The sequence below is a fragment of the Colossoma macropomum genome, unplaced genomic scaffold, assembly GCF_904425465.1.
Source record: "Colossoma macropomum unplaced genomic scaffold, Colossoma_macropomum, whole genome shotgun sequence".
NCBI lineage: Eukaryota > Metazoa > Chordata > Actinopteri > Characiformes > Serrasalmidae > Colossoma > Colossoma macropomum.
The window spans coordinates 4640887-4662252 of NW_023494809.1; the positions used below are offsets into that span (position 1 = coordinate 4640887).

The 21366-nt window shown below is 39.0% G+C and overlaps 1 protein-coding gene across 1 annotated transcript; it reads left to right on the forward strand.

Moving 5' to 3' along the window:
• Positions 1 to 1228: 1228 nt before the first annotated feature.
• atp6v1c1a (ATPase H+ transporting V1 subunit C1a) lies at positions 1229 to 20906 on the forward strand. The gene is made up of 13 exons (XM_036558625.1): positions 1229 to 1404; positions 4016 to 4162; positions 5815 to 5882; positions 7441 to 7526; positions 7644 to 7738; positions 9896 to 9987; positions 11356 to 11454; positions 13188 to 13256; positions 14272 to 14364; positions 15422 to 15515; positions 17230 to 17327; positions 17975 to 18101; positions 20221 to 20906. The coding sequence occupies exons 2-13, from the start codon at positions 4031 to 4033 to the stop codon at positions 20317 to 20319; spliced, it is 1152 nt and encodes a 383-aa protein (XP_036414518.1). The 5' UTR covers positions 1229 to 1404; positions 4016 to 4030; the 3' UTR covers positions 20320 to 20906.
• Positions 20907 to 21366: the final 460 nt, after the last annotated feature.

Consider the following 21366-nt stretch of genomic DNA (forward strand, 5'->3'; position numbering starts at 1 on the left):
ATGCCCATTAATTAATAATAGAAGCCAAATAATTCATAGTAGACAATGAATAATTTAGAGCAATTATTGAATAAATAATTGTAGTTACTGGATTATTCATAGTAGATAATGAATCATTTGTAGCAATTCTTGAACAATTAATAGTAGCTAATGAATAATTTATGGTAAAAACTGATCCATCAATATAATCCACAATAGTTACTGAATTATTCATAGTGTACAGTGAATCATTTATAGCAATTATTAAGTAATTCATAGTAAATACAGATTAATCATTGTAGATTCTGAATAATTAATAGTAGATGCGGAATAATTCATAGCACACACACACACGCACACACACACACACACACACACACACACACACACATCTTCTAAGCCGCTTATCCTTCTGGGTCGCGGGGGGAGCTGGAGTCTATCCCAGCAGTCAACGGGTGGAAGGCACAATTCATAGCAGAGACTTATTAATTTATAGTATCTGCTGAATAATTTATTTAATTATATAATAAATAATTTATTACTTTCTGAATAATGACTGAATAATGCATTTTTGAGCATTTAGCATTTGAGCATTGAGCAAGGTTTAAAGGTATGACTGTGTGTGTGTGAGTGAGCGATGGTAGGAATGCAGGTTTTATTTATTTGTTTATTTTTTTATTTTACTTTATTTAATGTTATTCACTACATGTAAATGTTTGTCTGATACGGTGCACTGTGAGCATACCTGGCCAATAAAGCTTGTTTCTGATTTAAATAGCATTGCCTGTATTTTAGCTTTTTTCTTCTTTTTTTACTGCCACAAACACTTCCATACACAATGTATATTATATATTATAAATGTATTATACACAATGTAATGTAAGACCCAAAGCAGCGAGAAACTTTCTAAACAAAGAACTAAATGGTGATGATCAGCTGATCAGTACACAGAAAACGTCTTTACAGCTGAAATAAGGCCTCCAGGTCAGTAGATGTCGCTTCTCAGTTCAGACCAGCACACAACAGCAGATCAGCTGACTTCGAATATGATGCGTTATTTATCCCACCCGTATTCGCGCATCGTGAACGCGCTCTGGAGCTGCGGACTGCCTGTGAGTGTGAATTGCCAGCCAATCCGGGTGCAGGAGGGTAGACCAGATAACCAATCCGAGCGCAGAAATGCTAATGTGCGGAGACCGTATCATCCAATCCCAGCCCGGGGAGGGCGGGATTTTACCGAAGACGGGTGGGAAACAAATAATCAGCTGACCCTGAGTGTCTCTGGAAACACCAGTGTTGTGTCATTATGAATAAGCCAGCCTTATACAGTTAATTCAGCTTTTAAAAATCAAAATAACAGCCGTAGTTATTTACTGAAATCATTTACTCTGATTTTCGTCTACCTGTCCGCTCGCTTAAGAGCAGGTAAGTCGTTTTATGTGGTCAAATGGTTTTGTCAGCTAAGCTAAAATAGCCTTGTTGTGTATTTAAGCCTGACTGCAGTGCTGTTAGCCAATAGCTAAACTGGACTGAGTGAACGACAATATTTTTGTGATGACGATAATTTAATATACCAGCATGGCACTTTATATCAACATATTCAGCTTAGACGTTAACGTTTGTACAGATATGCAACCTGAAAGAAGCTTCTTATTTGGAATTTTCCGTTCCACCTTAAATGGTGCAGCAGTTACGTTCTGGCGCCTCAGGCGCCAGAACGTAACTGCTGCACCATTTAAGGTGGAACGGAAAATTCCAAATAAGAAGCAAGGTCTGTATTTCTGTAGATTCAGTGATAATGTTATCAACACAAATCTCACATTAGTGATTTCATGATATTATTAATTCAGTTGCCGCTATGTAAAGGGGAATTCCACCGATTTTTAGAAATTTCTCCACAATTCAGAGGTAAACAAAGCCATTCAGAGTGGTTTCATGTGAAATGGTTCATCGTAGAGAAATGTACAGTGTCAGATTTCTTTACAGTGGTGGTGATAGGAACCAGGGGTCGAACACACATGTGGCCGGATCATTTACTATTACAACCAGTGAACCTACTAGAGTTGGACGATATGGCAAAAATGTAATATCGCGATATTTCAAGAAATTTTCACGATACACGATATGTCACGATAATTTTGTTTTCAGACATCTGATCAGTTGGAACAGAGAAAAAAAGATCCAGAAGTGCTACATTTAAAGAAATACTATCAACATCTGTGAACACAGTGACTTTATTCAATATTTGGCAAACTGTGTTACGCTAAATTCAGTTGAACAGGACTAATTTTGCTCTCTTTATAGTCAAATATACAGTTGGTCGGTGTTTAACAAGCAATGACGATATCTGTGATATGTTCAAAAAAGTATATTGTATTTTATTGTGACATAATTAGTCATGAAAACGATTTATATTGTCATATTGTCAAGCCCTAGAACCTACACGTCTTCTGTATGTTTATATATGGCGAAGTACATGCCATGGTGTACCGCTCCACCATTTAAAAAAAAAAGTGCGTTAGACCAAAGCATTCTCAAAACTGTCATAAAAATATCTCTAAACATCAGGCAGTGAATTCATAACCATTTCATGTAGTAACTATCTGTGAGGGAGCTTTTAGAGGTGGACGTCTGGTTCCTGTCACCACCACTGTGAACAATTCTGACTCGGTAAGTTTCTCTACAACAGAGCATTTCACACCACATGACTCTGTTTACAAGTTAACCACTTAATTATGCAGAAATTTTAGAAAATTGGTGGAGTTCCCCTTTAAGCTAAGGATGAGATATCTGGCTATGTAAGCTTGGGTCAACATGTCGTTATCAGGAGGTAAAACAACAGTGACCATTCATTCATTAATCACCTAATCAGTTGAATAACAGTCTAATCAGTTACTGAATAATCAAATCAGGGCAGTGAAGCTTATGAAGTCAACCTGAAGACAAAAATGCTAATTAGACAGGGAGAGATTCCACACCAAAACAAAACCTTACGTATTGATCTGATATACTACGAAGCTTTACCCCACATATGTGTTGGGTAGATGTGTTTGGCCCCTGACATTATTGCATAACGTCTCAATGGAGTATCAGTTATCATATTGCCCAGCTCTAATTAAGATATTTTTCTGATACCAGCCCGATACTGATGTGCAATCACTAATACTGATTACTATAATAATATTAGCTCCTAATACTTTATTATTAGAAGTGTCATCTATTTTCCAGTTTCAGTAAATTAATACAGTTAGAGAAGATTATATTGATATAAGGTCTTTTTTAAAGAGGAGTAATGTGAGCTTAGCTGAGTGTGACAACAGGGAAAAGTGTAATCAAAGAAAACAAATTCCTGAAGATAAAAATCAATACTACAGAGCCCAGAGGGTGACATGGTGATTGTTTTTTATAAGGCCTGGCCACAAATTAATATTTTGATGTCACAAATTAATATATTGAGGCCACAAATTACTATATCGAGGCCACAGTTTACTATATCGAGGCCACAATTTACTATATCAAGGCCACAAATTACTATTTTAAAGCCACAATTTACTATATTGAGGCCACAGTTTACTATATTGTGGCCAGGAATTACTATATCAAGGCTACAGTTTACTATGTCAAGGCCACAATTTACTGTATTGAGGCTACAATTTACTGTATTGAGGCTACAATTTACTGTATTGAGGCTACAATTTACTACATCGAGGCCACAATTTACTATATTGTGGCCAGGAATTACTATATCGAGGCCACCAATTACCATATTGATGCCACAAATTATGATATTGTGGCCAGGAATTAGTATATCGAGGCCACAAATTACTTTACTGAGGCCACAAAATTACTTTACTGATTTTACTATATTAACTCATGGCCTCAACATGTTAATTAGTGGTCTTTATTAAAAATATTGACGATGTCACCCTATGGGCTCCGTACAATAGAGTGATAATGGTAACAGTACATAAGATCACACTGTCGCTCAGTAAATCATACTGTACAGTTATATTTGAATGAGTCTGCTGTGTTTCAGTCTTTCCCTGCAGTCATGACGGAGTTCTGGTTGATCTCGGCTCCTGGAGAGAAAACCTGCCAGCAGACGTGGGACAAGCTGATGATGGCCACCACCCGCACCAACAACCTGTCCACTAACAACAAGTTCAACATCCCTGACCTCAAGGTTTGACCTTCAGTGTTACTGCTTTTGAAGTTTGTGCAGTGGACTGAATGATGCATATTTAGGCTGCTCATAACAAATAGTTCACATTTATTTGGTATTTGTTATTTTATCAAATATCAAATAAATGTTACATTTATGTGGTATTTTTATTGTGTTTAACTAGCTGTTGTAGATGTATGTGATTAATGCGGTTGGGAATAATTTCATCTGTTTCCTGTCGACAATGAAATCCTGGACTTCTCCCTTTGAGTAAGGTCTGAATCCTTTTAGTTCCTCTTACACGAATCTCAGCTGAACGTGTCTTGTGAGCAAGTTTGACTCTCAGCAGTTCCTCTTCTGCTACGTAAAGCATAAAGTGACAGTTTGATGCAAAAAAAAGGTTTTTGCCTCGTTGTCCTAAATGTAGTTGATCAGTCAAGACATATTCGACGTCTAACGTTTGCTTGTTTAGTTTTAAGTAATGGAAGCTTAGAAATTAGCATTGTGCTTGAATCATAACACACTTTATTCAAACTGCATAAAAATGTCAAGTGATCTCTAATAGACTTCTGTGATTTCTGACACACCGGTCATCTATTAACTGAAGTACAGACACAAGTCAGTCTTCAAGATGCTGCTACTACTGTTTTTAGCTTTAGCTATTTAGTCCATGTCTGTAGATCACAGTGTCAGAAACCAAAGACATCTATTAGAGATTACTTAACATTTTATGCAGTTGCAAGTGTCTTATGATTAAAGTATTTGAGATTACTTAAAGGAATACTTGGGTGAAAACGTGCACATTTTACCACTTGTCGATCAGGCCTTTTTCGTTTAGCGCTGGAGCTACGAGGCTAAACACTAGAAGTCAATAGTCACCCAAATCTTTTTCTGTAAATACATCCCCAAAACCTCTCTTAACCCTCTCAATCCGCGTCCATGTCTTTATTAAGGCTGCCCAGACTTTTCCATGTGGTTTAGGACACAGTATGACTCACTGTGAGCTATAAGATGAACGAAATTTCAATGTGTAGCTGAACTCAGCCGCTTTAACAGGGTGTTGTGATGAATACTGACTGCCTTGCAGAATCCCACTGTGCACATGTTTTATTGACTACATTTGGGCTAAAGGGGCCATGAAACTATGTTGGGTTCGGCCATATTATCGATTTTTATAGGTATTATTTGGTAAAATGTAATTTAAGATGTGCATCAAGCATGTATTTTGTTGCTGTCTTGACAGCCTCGTATCTCCAAATAGGTAACTTTACAGGAGAAGGAAAAAAACGTCCTTAACTTTGAATGAAGGTTAATGTAACAACTTTTTTTCCTCTGCTCATCCTGAAAGTTTAATTCCGTGTAAGGACAGCTGTTGTTTTTCAATTCTGTAAGGGAAAAAAAAGACCAAAGTGGAGATACAAGGTTTTATGTTGTCTGTCCTTTCATGGTTGACCCTGTTGGCCCCTCTGAAGTGTAGTCCAGCCCCTCCAGCTTGTTTACGCCCGACGGGGCGAGAACAGAATTGGCGCCAGCAGAAGCTCTTCGGGCCTCTGGTTTTGCCGCTGACCGTCTGGCTCTTGCACAGCGCTGACCAAACACAGCCTGGCTGCGTTTGTTTTGCTTCGTTACGTCAGGTTTCTGATCAAAGCCACTGTCTCTCTGTCCTTTTGCAGGTCGGGACATTAGATGTTTTAGTGGGTCTGTCCGACGAGCTGGCCAAGCTGGACTCTTTTGTGGAGAGGTATAGTTTTGCTTTACTATCCAGGAAAACATCCCAGTGCAAACCAACACTCCAGTCGAACGCCGCTTTGATCTGTCCGACTGTCCAGACCCGCGTTAGCCATTTCAGCCTCGTTCTGTGAATTCTTCTGTTTGCGAAGATGATGTTATTAGTTAAGACGGGCACATCTTTTGCCTGCTTTACCTTCAAGTGCTGCGGAATCTCGCGCGGCCGTGTGATGACCGCCGTCCCTGGCTAAAATTAACCGTTTAACAGTTTGGTGACACACCAGCATCTCTTTCCTCAATCATATTTAAGTCCTATGACTTATGCCTCGTCCATGACTGCAAGATTCTATTTTTAAGTGTTTGCCAGCTTGAAAGGCTCAGACGGGTCATTCAGACGCAGACATGCCATCCAACACTTTGATTAATGTCTTCTAGAGAATTCCTCAACATTACAGTCATGATTTTCAGGCCTGTTTTCACTCTCAGCGTTACGGAGCGTGGGTGCATTTAATCCGAAATACGTTTAACAGTCTGTAATCTTGTTTTAGACAAAATAGTTCTGCGCAAAAACAAATTTAAACGGTTTTATCCCTCACCGGAAATGTGTCAAAGGGTTGTTTTTTTTTTAGATTTGCACTGGAGCTACGAGGCTAATGTCACTAACAACTGATGGAAGCTTATCTACATCAGTTATCGTTGTGCATTAATCTCTAATAGACTTGTTTTTGTGGTTTCTGACACTGTATAACTGTGTTACCTATAAAAATGGACTAAAGCACAGAAAAGTTCTGACTTCTAGGTGATTGCCTATACTGTTTTTAGCTTTACCTGTTTCGCCCATGTTTATAGATAAGAGCATGTAATAAATTTAGCTTCTTTAAACTTGAGCTTTGAGGCTAACATAGCTAGCAAACAATAGAGGTCAGTAGTCACCCAAATCCCTTCTGTAATAAAATATACATCATATATATATATATATTGCGATCATTTTGAGTAAACAATCTCTTTGAGAGTGGTTGGGTTGATTGTAGAGACTCAGATGTCTTTACAGTGGTGGTGATAGGAACCAGGGGTCGCCATGACTACAACACAAATATAGACATTTTATCTACTAACCAAAACCACCAGTGAACCTACAGGAGTCTTCTGAGTTTATATGTGACTGTTAATGATGGTAAAATAGTGGAAAATCTGAAAAACATGTTTTCTTTAGGGACTATTTTGCCTTACAAGACCCTGCATGCACCTCTTCCCATGAGGGAGCTTTTAGAGGTGGACGTCTGGTTCCCATCACCACCACTGTGAACAATTCTGACTCCTTTTCTTCAGAACTGAGCATTTCACACTGTTTACATCTTAACCATATAGTTATGCAGCAGTTTTGAAATCTATGAAATTACCCCTTTGTTTTCTAGATGATTAAGTTTTTTTGATAGAAGTCTTTTAAGCTTCTAAGCTGCCGAGCTGTCAGCGCAGCTTTGATGCTGGCGATGAAGTGTGGTTGTGAGGATGGTATAGAATGTGACAGAGTGTGTGTTATGTGTGTGATGCGTGTTTGATGCGGTTCGCAGTGTGGTGAAGAAGGTGGCGCAGTACATGGCCGACGTTCTGGAGGACAGTCGGGATAAAGTTCAGGAGAACCTGCTGGCTAACGGAGGTGAGCCGAACACAGACGCACCGACAGAGACTCGCACTCATCTCTGGGCTGGAAACAGTGGCTGAATTTGCTGAATGAATGATTTCTGAATTAATGTTTTATTGTTTTTGTTCTCAGTGGATCTGATCACATACATCACGAGGTTCCAGTGGGACATGGCCAAGTACCCCATCAAGCAGTCTCTGAAGAACATATCTGAAATCATATCTAAGGCAAGTCTCATCAGAAGAATCGTTTGTTAGTAGGCATGTTCTGATCTAGTCTACAATCTGCAGCAGAAAGGTTAAAGTTAAAGCTGCACTATGTCATTTTTTGGTAATGTGAAAGAAGCAGCATTACTGAGAGAGGAGAATAAAAACAGGCTAAAATATGGTGAGCTTGAGTTGCTGCAAGTCGCCCTGTAAAGCCTGAAATAATCATTTAAAAGTCAAAGAAGTTGGGTCAGCAGTTTTTTTCACACCACATTGTATGTCTTTATGTATTAACGCCACACGCACAGACTCAAAAAGAAGGTCCAGCTCGATGTTTAGGCCTCAAATGATCTCAAAATCAGCACTGTTAGAAATAAAGGTTCTGTTCAGGTACATTTTTCCTTCATCAAGGTACAAACAATGTAAACATTCCCTCAAAGGTACAACAGTGGTTCTAAGGTCTGATTGTGAACCTTAAATAAGTTTTTCCAGATGAAAAGTTCGTATTTGTACCTTTTCATAACCGAATGTTTTAAACAGAACAGTAAAATAAAAGCCTGGAGACGAGACGGGGTGTGTGGAGTCAGTACAGCTTAGAACAGATCATTTCAGTGGATTATGGTTCAGTTATGTTCCCTGACTAAAGGTACTGAGATGGACCATTGAGGGTCCCACCCCAGTGACAAGAGTGACAGTTTAGTACCTTTATTACTGAGAGTATACTAATAAAGATATGATGACAATAGTAGATAGTAGATTTACTCACCTCCTCGGATGACGCATCCAAACTTTTGACTGAGTTCTGTTTAAATGCTCAGTGTGATTGGGGGGCTAACACGCTGCAAATTTACTTTCTGTTGCTTTCTGTGAGCGACATGCCACCAGAAACATGTCCAAACTACCCCCGCCATGTTTTTCATTTGCAAGTCACAGCCAGTTGAAAATGAAACCATCACAGAAACGTTCTGCTTTACCAGCTGCACTGCTTCTGCTTTTAAACCGTGGTGAAGAGGAGAGAGAGCAAACTGACAGAAAGACGCTGGCTACTGGTTATACTGAAGAATTTAATAAAAAAAGCAAACAGTGGATATCAGTTCAGAGTGTATAGTGCTATACACATATTAAAAAAGAGCTCTAATTGCACTGCACTGCAGGATATTAAACCGGTAGCCATATAAACAAATTAAATCATAAACCAATATCAATCAGGAAGTACACCAAAAAAGGCATATCAGTCCAGAATGTCACATTCTGCTAAAAATGAAGTGATTTCACTGTAGTGTTAATTGTCAGTCTAGGATGTTAGTATATATTATCAAATTAATGTGGCTGTCTCTGAAAACATGAAAGATCAGATCAGTATCGGCTGATAGTCAACACTCAGATTGGATTGGGGGTAAAAACACTGGATCAGAGCTTCGCATTCATAAGCCAAGGCATTTGTTCTAGTGACACAAACAGAAAATGTAGTACAAACTGCAGTAAAAAAAAAATCTAAAATACCAAATTATCCAATTATTATGTAAAACCGTAGTAATTACAGTGACAGTTTAGAAGGGAAGTCCACCAATTTCTGCATAATTCAATCACTGAGATGTAAACAGAGTCGGTTAGAGTGGTTTGGTATGAAATGCTGATTGTAGAGTTGATTGTAGAGACCCAGATTTCTTTACAGTGGTGGTGATAGGAACCAGGGGTCGCCATGACTGCAACACAAATATAGACATTTTATTTACTATCCAAAACCACCAGTGAACCTACACGTGTCTTCTGAGTTTATATGGAATGTTGATGATGGTAAAATAGTGATAACTCTTAAAGTTTAACATGGGGACTATATTTTAAACTTACATTATAGTCCAAAACTATCGTAAAACAGTGTCTCAGTCATCAGGCAGTGAATTCATAACCATTTCATGTAATAATTTTCTGTGAGGGAGCTTTTAGAGGTGGACGTCTGGTTCCTATCAACACCACTGTGAACAGTTCTGACTCAGTAGTTTTAGAGCATCTTTACAGCTTATTTGCATTTAACTATGCAGAAATTTTGAAAAGTTGGTGCAATTCCCCTTTAACATAATGCCATGCCTCTGGAATCTTATGTAAGAGCAGCCGTGCACAAATGCTGAGCAGAGTAAATCTTTAAATGCTGCTTTGTCTCCCCCTGCTGTTCAACAGCAAGTAACGCAGATCGACAATGACCTGAAGGCCAGAGCGTCGGCGTACAACAACCTGAAGGGCAACCTGCAGAACTTGGAGAGGAAGAACGCGTGAGTGAAGAGGCTCAGTCAGAGGCTATGCACACTACTAAAAAAGATGGTTCTTCAAGAGTTCTTTAGTAAAGAAATTGGTTCTGTATAGAACCATGAACATTAGAGAACCTTTTGCATGATTAAAGGATTCTTTGCATCATTAAATGGTTCTTCAGGTTGATGGAAAGTTTGCATGAATGTGCTATCGATGGTTCTATATAGAGCCTGTTTACAATTGGTTCTACATAGTACACAAAAGGGTTCTTTTATTGTTACGATATCAAGCTTGTAACAATAGAAAAACCCTTTTGGGTGCTATATAGAACCATCTATAGCACATACATGTAAATTTTCCATCAATCTGAAGAACCCTTTCCTGATGCAAAGAACTCTTTAATCACGCAGAGGTCTCTTTGGTTCTAGATAGAACCAATTTCTTTACCAAAGAACTGTTGAAGAACCATCTTTTTTTAAAGTGTACTCTAACCAGTATTCTGTTTATTGGCATCTGTATTGGCCGTTGTTGTCTGCAAGGATTTCCTTAAATTCGTATGCATTTTAGATTTTTAGATACATTTGAAAAAAAAAAAAAATATACAGCCAAACACAGATCAGGCATAACATTATGACCACCTGGATAATTCTCAGCACTACAGTAACACTGACTTGGTGGTGGTGTGTTGGTGTGTGTTGTGCTGGTACGAGTGGATCAGACACAGCAGTGCTGCTGGAGTTTTTAAACACCTCAGTGTCACTGCTGGACTGAGAATAGTCCACCAACCAAAAATATGCAGCCAACAGCGTCCTGTGGGCAGCGTCCTGTGACCACTGATGAAGGACTAGAGGATGACCAACACAAACTGTGCAGCAGCAGATGAGCTATCGTCTCTGACTTTACATCTACAAGGTGGACTGACAAGGTAGGAGTGTCTAATAGAGTGGACAGTGAGTGGACACAGTGTTTAAAAACTCCAGCAGCACTGCTGTGTCTGATCCACTCATACCAGCACAACACACACACACCACCACCACGTCAGTGTTACTGCAGTGCTGAGAATGATCCACCACCCAAATAGTACCTGCTCTGTGAGGGTCCATGGGGGTCCTGACAACTGAAGAACAGGGTAAAAGGGGGCTAACAAAGTATGCAGAGAAACAGATGGACTACAGTCTGTAACTGTAGAACTACAAAGTGCACCTATATAGTAAGTGGAGCTGATAAAATGGACAATGAGCGTAGAAACAAGGAGGTGGTCATAATGTTATGGCTGATTGCTGTATGCGCCCTTTAAGCCAGACGCCACAAAGAGAGGCTATCAATGATGAATTAACCACAAATGAACAGTGGTGTTCTGGCTAAGTTGTAATAATATGCTGTACCACTAGAGGGAGCCTGCTGACCCGGAGCCTCGCAGACATTGTGAAGAAAGAAGACTTTGTGCTGGACTCTGAGTACCTCATTACTCTGCTGGTAGTGGTACCAAAGTAAGTGCAACTCATTTCTGTATAATTTGGTTTTTATTCTGGATTTTACTTTTAAGTGTCCTCCAACTCCAAATGTAGTTGAACAGCCATGACCATGTTATACACACAGTTTGCCATTTCTTGATTTTTCTTCTAGAGCTACATGCAAACTGCATGTCTACAGTCATCACATGCTAGCGTCCAACAGTGTTAAGCTGTTAAAGGGGCACTCCAGCCTAAAACTAGAGTTTTTGTTATGCTTTACAGTATTTTGTAGTGCAGTGCTGGCCTCATCAGTTTGACAGAAGTCACAATGTTACATCATTTACATTTTCACTCATCAGCGTTCTCTCACTACAGTACCCAGCATGCGTTGTGCAAAGACATTGGGAATCTCTGTGGTGACAAACAGTCCTTATTAGTTTTTACTGTAAGTTATTACAGTTAAATGACTGCAAGATATTCTACTGCTTAGCAGTAACATTAGGTATCAACCAGCTAAAGGGAGAATAAAACAATAAATAAATAAAGTCAGCCTTAAAATTCCCCCCAAAGCAGTTGTAGCTCCTCCCACCTTCAAAATACATCATTAGAGAGGGGTTTTCCTAAGCTTTGTACTGGACGACTGCAGCACTGCTAGAGGAGGTGAATAGACGTGTTTACAGCAGATGTAGCAGTGGTGACATTTTAAATTTTGGTCAGAGTGCCCCTTTACGTCACCTCTAACAGACTTGATTATGTGGTTTCTGACACTGTATGACTCACTGTTACCTATAAACATGGACTAAAGTACAGACAATATCCAGGCTATGAAACGACCGAGGCCCAATCCCATTTCACCCCTTGGCCCTTCCACTTAGCCCTACCCCAGTGTTTTTTGCATTCATGTCTAGGGGTAGGGTGTCCTGATTCTTGTTGAGATAGAGCGGTAGGGTGAAGTGTTGGGGCTACATGACCCTCCAAACGGAGGTTTTTCAGAGACTCCAAACAGAGAGTTATGAGAAATAAGGGAAAAACGGCAAGATGGAGAACAAGAGACCAAAGAAACCCACAAATGTGAGAATTTTCTCTGTTAAAAATTACAATAACCACTGTATTATATTAGTTTAATGTTCTTTCAGTGTATTATGGTCCTTTTCTTCAAAACAAGCATAAAAAATCGCTAGTAGTAGCTGAAGTCTAGCTAGCTAAATTTCTCGATACACCTTAAATGGTGGAACTAGATTGAGGCGTCAGAATGTAACTGCTGCTCCATTTAAGGTGGAATGGGAAAATTCGAACAACATGCTTGTGAATATCTGACTTCAGCTTCATATCACTGAAGAATTAGGGGTGGGTGATAATAAATAATTGCCCCCCTCTTTGAAGGAATATGATGCCCTAAATGTAACTAAAGCCCAGCAGTGAGGAGCTGAACTTTACCCTCCTCTGCTATCACTGCAGACTGGCAGGGTCGCCTACAGAGCAGCACTGTAGGGAAAATTTCAACCACTAACCCCTTGTAACTCAGTTCTAAGGGCAAGGTGATACTTTTGTAAACAAGGGGTAGGAGTTAAAATCAGAAATGGGATTGAGTATTATTTCTTTACTTTTTTCAGCTATGAGGTGTATTTTTGTCCATTTTTTTTGTTGTTTTTACCAAACTTGTCTTGGCTGATCAGCAGTTTAGAGTAAAGGGGAAAGTTGTTTATATTTTTTTCTTAGTTTTCTGAACCGTCACTTTGAGACTAACAGTATATACCCCACCTCATCAGGGCAAGTTATGCAGAATGGCAGAAGACGTACGAGACTCTTGCGGAGATGGTGGTGCCACGATCCACAAAGTAAGCTCAGCATGTCTGATGTCCATCTCAGGAGTGCAGATTTATGTATTTACAGTTGATTGAGCTTTTTACCAAGCAGCGTACAGCGATCAATTGTAGTGAATGGATCAAAAATTAATGGAGGACTTGACTAATTATTGAGTGGTTATTTCAAAAAGCAGTTTTGATGAAAATTCCTAAAAGTGAAAGTTCTATACCAATTTCCTGGACCATTTGACATTAGAACATTAGGTGGAGGTCTTCTGAAGTTTATAAAGGTTCTTCACACACACGTTTACAAAAGTAGTTCTCTGAAGAACCATACACTGAATGATTTTTTGGGGGTACCAAAAGTGGTTCCTCTAAGGCATCATGCAATGAACCCTTATGGCACCTTTATTTTATACATACATATATGTGTGTGTGTGTGTGTGTATATATACAACATCAACCTATATATATTTATATAGTTAAGGCACAATGCATAACAATTCTTTTTCTATAACCATAGTAATGATAATGACAATTAATTTGGAATTCAGTGTATGTCTGCCGTATTTGTCTGTATTAAGTATTTTACCACAGCTCAGCCAATCAGATTTTAGAAGTGGAAGTGTTTTTATAGTGCACATTTTAAAAACTGACCATGTATTTTGAAGTGACAGTAGGTGATGACAGTAATCCTTAAACCTTTAGGCAAATCAATACAGTTGGATGCAAAAGTTTGAACACCCCTGTTAAATGTACATGTTTTGTTGATTTTCTAAGTAAAAATAAGTTAATACATCCTCTACAGAGAAAACACTTAAGTATTTTCTGACTTAAAGGGGGTTGGAAAAAGAAAACGTATTTTATATTGTATTTTTGCTGAATATGTTAAATTCAGCAAATAAACAGCGGTTGTGCGTTAAAGTGTGCAGAAGTGTGTTCTCTCTTAAGGATGTGAACTTATTTTCACTCAGAAAATCAACAAACCAGGGGTCGCCCAAATTTTTTACACAACTCCTACTGAACTAACAGTTTTGTTTCTCCACAGTCTGCTGTTCGAGGACCAGGACAGTGGGCTGTTCAGCGTAACTCTGTTCCGCAAGGCCGTCGACGACTTCAGACACAAAGCCAGAGAGAACAAGTAGGGGTTATTACTGTTGCAGACATAGCGTTAGTCAAATATTGGACTCGATATGTCTGTGATCTACCCATCGTAAGATGAAAGCTATTCATTGTAAAATTGCTATTATTGTGAAATGGAAGTGTATAGGAACAGCAACAGCTTAGCCAAGAAGCATTAGCCCAAGCAAGCTCACAGAGCAGGGCTGCTGAGTGGTGAATCAGGCTTCACTATCTGTCAGTCTGATGGATGAATCTGGGTTTGGCGGATGCCAGGAGACACTACCTACCGGAATGCATAGTGCCAACAGTAAAGTTTGGTGGAGGAGGGATAATGAGCTGGGGCTGTTTTCAGACCCCTTAGTTCCAGTGAAGGGTGATGTTGATGCTACAGCACACAAAGACATTTTACACAATTATAAGCTTCCAACTTTGTGGCAGCAGTTTGGGGAAGACCCTTTCCTGTTCCATCATGACTGAGCCCCTGTGCACAAAGCAGCTCCATAAAGACATGGTTTGATGAGTTTGGTGTGGATGAACTCCAGTGGCCCCCACAGAGCCCTGACCTCAACCCCACTGAACACCTTTGGGATGAACTGGAATGTCGATTGTGAGCCAGGCCCTCTCGTCCAACATCAGTGTCTGACCTCATAAAGGCTCTTTTAACTGGGCACAAATTCCCACAGACACACTCCAAAATCTGGTGGAAAGCTTCTCAAAAGAGTGAAGGCTGTTATAGCCACAAAAGAGGCAACTCTGCATTATTAATGCTCATGGTTTGGAATGGAATGTTCATCAAGCTCATATAGGTTGTGATGGTCAGTTGTCCACATACTTTTGGCCATGTAGTGTATTTTCTCAAATATGACACCAATATACACTGACATATCTTTCAACTGTTGTTTGAATAGTAAGCCTTTGTAACCACATTGGCAGGGGCTTTAATGGACATTCAGGAGATTTGAATCATGATCTTTTTGAACAGCAGTACTTTTAGTAACTTGTATTTTATGTAACTTGCCAGTTTTTGTCACACGGTTTTATAAACGTCTAATCAGACGTGTGTTCACTGCTTGTAGGTTCGTCGTCCGAGACTTCCAGTATAATGAGGAGGAGATGAAGGCTGATAAAGAGGAGATGACGAGGCTCTCCACTGATAAGAAGAAGCAGTTTGTACGGCCCAGTTTTCTCCATTCGTCCTAAACAGTGTTTTCTATTTTAAAACCTTGTATAGCTGAATAAGTTGAGTTAGAGCAGACACTAAAGTGTGTAGGACAGTAGGGACAGTGATATGAAAGATTTGTCACCGATAGTGGAGCTAAAAATTCTAGTAACTGATATCAGATGACGTCATCTTATATGCTTAAAAATGAGACACCCGTATGGATCGCTTTACTCACGTGTCAGTTTTAAATAGTCAAATTTGTTAACCTTAAAAAAAAATACAACAGTAGAAACTCATAATATTAATAGTATGCAAAAGTTTGGGCACCCCTGGTCAAATGAAGTAAATAAGTGCGTAAGTCAACACATCATAGTTAACAAGGAGAACACAGTTCTGCACATTTAAATGCACAACCACTGTTTATTTGATGAGTTGTATGTATTTTTTTTTGGGGGGGTGCACATAAAATATGGCCTATGCAAAAGTTATGGCACATTTACTGTACTGACACTTAACTGTAATGGTTGCATGACACTAGCCTTGCTGACATCCCGATAATCCTTTAATAATCAGACTAATTGCTGAATAGAATACGTCCATGTAAACACCTCAACTGGAATAGTCTAGTCTGATTGAGGCCACTTGGAATACAGTTTCTATACAGTTGATCGAGGTGGGTAATCCTGTGAATAATCATAGAAGAATAATATCCGTGTAAACGCCTGTATCTGATTACATCCCAATCTGAAAGTTTAAGTCCGTTCTGATCATGTTCGTCACGTCATAGTGAAAGTTTATACCGTTCAACATGGCGGAGCAGAAACTGGTCTGCAGAGGAGACGAAGTTTATGCTCTGATCTTTAAAAGACGGCGGTGGGACGGACGTCCAGCTTATGTGTCTCAGAACACGACGTCTTCCTCTCGGCCTTCTTTAATAAGGACATGTGAAGGACGTTTTCCAGAGTCTGACATCATTTTAAAGTGATTAAGAACACAAGCACTGCTCACTGCTGCTCATCTCACTCTGACTGGACTCACGTGATGCTGGTTGTCATGGTAATGTCTACACTTAGTGGTTCTCTACACATGCGTGCAATTTTGGATCTGATTACTTGTAGTGAGCATATAAGCAGAACATTTCCATCAGATTGTTGAGCAGAGTGAGAAATAAACACCTCAGTCTTCATCTGTAATCGGAATGTATTCAATCGGATTGGCAAAAATCTTTGCATGTAAACACAGACAGTGGAATATTGCTGGACATGATCTGTCATGACAACTCATGACAGCGGTTATGTCAATGTTATGTAGCAGAATTCAAGGTGAATAAAGTGTTACCTAGTGTTAGCTAAATAACCTTATAACTTTAAACTAGGAAATTGGACTGGGATTTCTGCTGATGCCCATATATCAGCGTAACCTCAACCTTGACTGATTTTACTGGCCAAATGATCAATTGGTCAGACCCTATTCCTCAGGCTGGGAAGAGGGACTGTTGCTGTAAACCAGTGGTTTTCCACTCCAGTCTTGTGGACTCTGCACAGTTTCAGGTATTACCCAACCCAGCGCACCTGTTCCAGCACATCAGGTCATTATTAAGCTCTTCAGGAGCTGGATCAGGTGTGCTGGAGGCAGAGAACACCTGAAACTGTGCAGGGCTGGGGGTCTGCACTGCTCTGAACTTGGTTGTTAATTCCTGCCTGCTGTGTCTGTTTTCCTCAGGGTCCTCTAGTGCGATGGCTGAAGGTCAACTTCAGTGAGGCCTTCATTGCTTGGATCCACATTAAGGCTCTGAGGGTGTTTGTGGAGTCTGTATTAAGGTATATGATAGTAAATTAAAGCAATAGTAATGTAAATATTAAAGGGTCCATATCAAGAAAAATAAATTTACCTCACTTTTTTTTTTTTTAAATAAGGGTTAATGTACACTCTTAAAAAAGATGGTTCTTCAGGGGTTGTTTAGTAAAGATAGAACCGTCTACAACACATTCTCCATCAGTCTGAAGAACCCTTTTATCTTGCAAAGGCTTCTCTGGGTGTTCATGGTTCTATGTAGAACCATTTTCTTGACTAAACAACCCTTGAAGAACCATCTTTTTTAATAGTGTAGTATCTAAACATTGTTACAGTTTCAAAACATATTGCACATTGAATGTTTTTGTGATATCGTGTATCTGGCTCAGCTCTTTGAATGAGGTACAATACAGGGCAGCCAATCAACTCTGTTGTATTTACATATATCGGTCTTAAAGGCACAGTAACAAAAACAGACTGTGTCATTGTGGAGGATATAGTGAGGTTGGAAAATGATCAATTTAATTACTACTATTATTTGTATGCAAAATCATTAATCATCACAAGTGGACATCAAGGAAAACAGCAAAATACAAGACAAATGAAGATTCGGCCCCTTTAATTTAAACATGAACTGATATAAACTGATGCGTGTTTGTTTTCACCTGTGCAGGTATGGCTTACCTGTGAACTTCCAGGCGATGCTGCTGCAGCCCAATAAGAAGAACATGAAGAAGCTGAGGGAAGTGCTGTACGACCTGTATAAGCACCTGGACAGCAGCGCCGCTGCCATCATCGACGTGAGTCTCAGTCTGAAAACTGGCCTTTCACTGCTCCAAAGACTCTGTTAACCCTTAGAGGTCAATAGGAACATTCTGGAATTTCAAGTAGATAAATTTCATTTTATACACTTTAATTTTTTACGTGACCTCAGGGTTTGAAGATCAAGGCTGAAATACCCGATAAGGGACCAGATGTGTCGTTCATTACTGTTTTAGCTAAGTCAAGGAACTCATTTTGTCCCATTAAATATCTGAAGCGTTCTAGGAGGGACAGCATGCTGTTAGCGGTGGTCTCTACAGCCGAGGGAAGATTAAATTACGGCAAGAACAGGAATGTCATGAGCATAAAAGGCACAGAGCTTCAGAAACATGTGAAGCCCAGTTGTTACTGTTGAAATCTTTGAACGTGAAATGCAGCCAAATGAAGAACTGCTAGTTGAACATCACTGGTTGTTGCTGACAGATTTTGACTGGTTTACACTTCAGACTCTCTGTATATATTCTGCCCTCAGTAAAGCAGGTTGAGTGGTTTAGCAGAAAGCTAATTGGCTAATGCTACAATAACAAAAGACAGACTTCAAGTTAAGCCTTTAAAAATGGATTTACTTAAAAACTGAGACATACAAAGTAATCTGTCTGTCGTGTTAGGATTTTATAAGCATTTAAAGTATCTGATTACATTTCTCCAGATTCTCTGTCTGTAAATCGCTCAAAGCATCATAAGATGAATGAGGTGGATGTTAATTATACAGTGCAGATTCTAAACTGTGTGTTTTATAAGTCAGAGATTACATTTAAACACTATATCAACTGTGTTTCTAGGCTTCTAAGGTCCTGGATGGATGGAATGAAATTTGCTGGAGCAGAAAAAAACTGCACTCTTTCCAGTTTCCTTCCTCCCTCCTTCCCTCCCTTTCTCGCTTTCTTCCTTTTTTTTCTTTTCTTTCCTTTCTTTTCTTTTCCTTTCCTTTTTTCCTTTCTTTTCCTTTCCTTTCCTTCCTTCCTTCCTTTCCTCCTTCTTTCCTGTCTCCCTCTCTTCCTTCCCTTTCCTTCTTTTCCTTCCTTCCTCCCTTGCTTTCCTTCCTTCCTTTCTTCCTCCTTTTCTCCCTCCCTTCCTTGCTTACTTTTTCCTTTCTATTCTTCCTCCTTTCCATCCTTTTCTTTTCCTTTCCTTTCCTTTCCTTTCCTTTCTTTCCTTTCCTTTCCTCCTTCCTTCCTTTCTCCCTCCCTTCCTTACTTACGTTTTCCTTTCTATTCTTCCTCCTTTCCTTTCCTTGCCTTGCCTTGCCTTGCCTTGCCTTGGCAGCTTGTTCATTTTCTTTTTAGGAGAAAACTATTTAAGTTCTGGCCATAAAAAATAGAGAGAAAAATACACCTTTTATGATAATGCTAATTTCTGCTAGTTCCCCTATGGGATTTCTAATTATATGTTAGTTATAGTTAACATAGCATAATCATGTTCATTTGTCATTTCCTCTGTCTTTTCCCTAAGTATGTTGGTAGCTAATCTAACATGGCAGGTCAGTTCAACTCCTGAATTCTCAACCAATGAGAGAGGTCTCTCTCTGTAGCTCTACCCAGATACCACAGAGAAAACAGTCTGATTAGAAAATTTTCCATTTGGTGTTTGAAGAATTTAACACTTTTGTTTCCAACCCAAACCTAAGCTTAAATACAACACGCTGTTAAATATAAATGAACTAACAATAATGTTATAAAAACAATACTGAGCAAAAGTCTTAGGCACCAAGCACATTCTTTAAAGCCGTTTATCTCAGCGGTGAGTGTACTTTGTTTGGAAATAAACATGATATATTATTGGAATATATGCAAATAAGCATAAATGCAGTAAAAAGTCATTTTTTTTCCACCAAAGAAGCAGGTAAATCTTGTGAACTAGTTTGAAGAACAAACTTTGGTTCAGGATTTCACTCAGGAAAAGCAGCTGTGGCATGATAATTAGTTAAATACATATAATCACAATTCATTGTATTAATATAATTTCTATTTATTGTAATATAAAGATTTTTTCTGAACAAATAAACACTTACTGACCAGATAAACAGCCATTTTAATCTATTTTGATTTAACCTTTTCAGAGTTTTGTATAATTGTCTCTTTTTTTGTGCTTTTTTAGCAATCTGCCATGGACATTCCTGGTCTGAACCTGAGCCAGCAGGAGTATTACCCCTACGTTTACTACAAAATCGACTGCAACCTGCTGGACTTCAAATAGTGCAGCAGCGCTGGACCATCAGATCCATTTCCTTTTGTTTTTGTCTATGTGAAAAAGTATGAGCAGAGATTTCATTGCATTGTATATTTACACTCCCTACAACCCCCGCCCCCTCTCTCTCTCGCATGCTCATCCCTTTGTTGCTGAGTCAGCGGTGCTGCCGCGTGTCCATCCTGCCGTCCCTACCATGTTTACAGGGTTTTTTGTTTGTTTTTTTTTAAAGATCAGTGTATTTATATGTGTGCAAGTGAATGAATTGGGTATATTTAAGTTGCAGTTCTGCATTTTAAGTCATTCCACTGTTGCTTTGTGTATTGTGGTAGTTACATCTGCTGATAATATTAATAATAACAATAATAACAATAATAATAATGATAGCTATTTTGTTGTGTGAGGACGCTGGTGTCTTTACCCTTTACTCTGTGTTGACAGTGGTCCACATCAAGGAACGAATGGTATTTAAAAAAACAATGTGTTATGTACATTTGGTGTTAAAACAAATATATAAATATATATAAATATAAATATATATAAATGTGGAAAATATTGTCTGTCGTTGAATCAGAATATATGATACAAAAGGGTAATTGCCGTTTGTCTTTTTCTGCTGCCCTTTTTAGTATTGCCGTTTAAACTACAGCGCCCCCTACTGACCACAATGGCACAGTTTTACTGCTGTAAGCGCCTCTTTCTAAGTAACAGATGTTTACGAAGAGTATCTGACTTAAACAGTCAGTCGGCTCTTTATAGCTAACAGACTTACTTTAGTCCAGTGGTGGACGAAGAACACAAACCATGTACTTGAGTTAAAGTAGAGATACCCAAGGTAAAATATTACTGCAGTAAAAGTAGAAGTTCCTCCCTTTAGACCTCCACTTGAGTAGAAGTACAAAAGGATTTGCCTTCAAATGTACTTAAGTATCGAAAGTAAAAGTACTAAGAGATTAATTATGCCTCTAATGTTCTATTATCATTTTTGTAACAGGACTCTGCTTCGTTAACTCATTTTAGGTGAAAATACTCCAGTGTCTCTCTTGGTAAACCAGT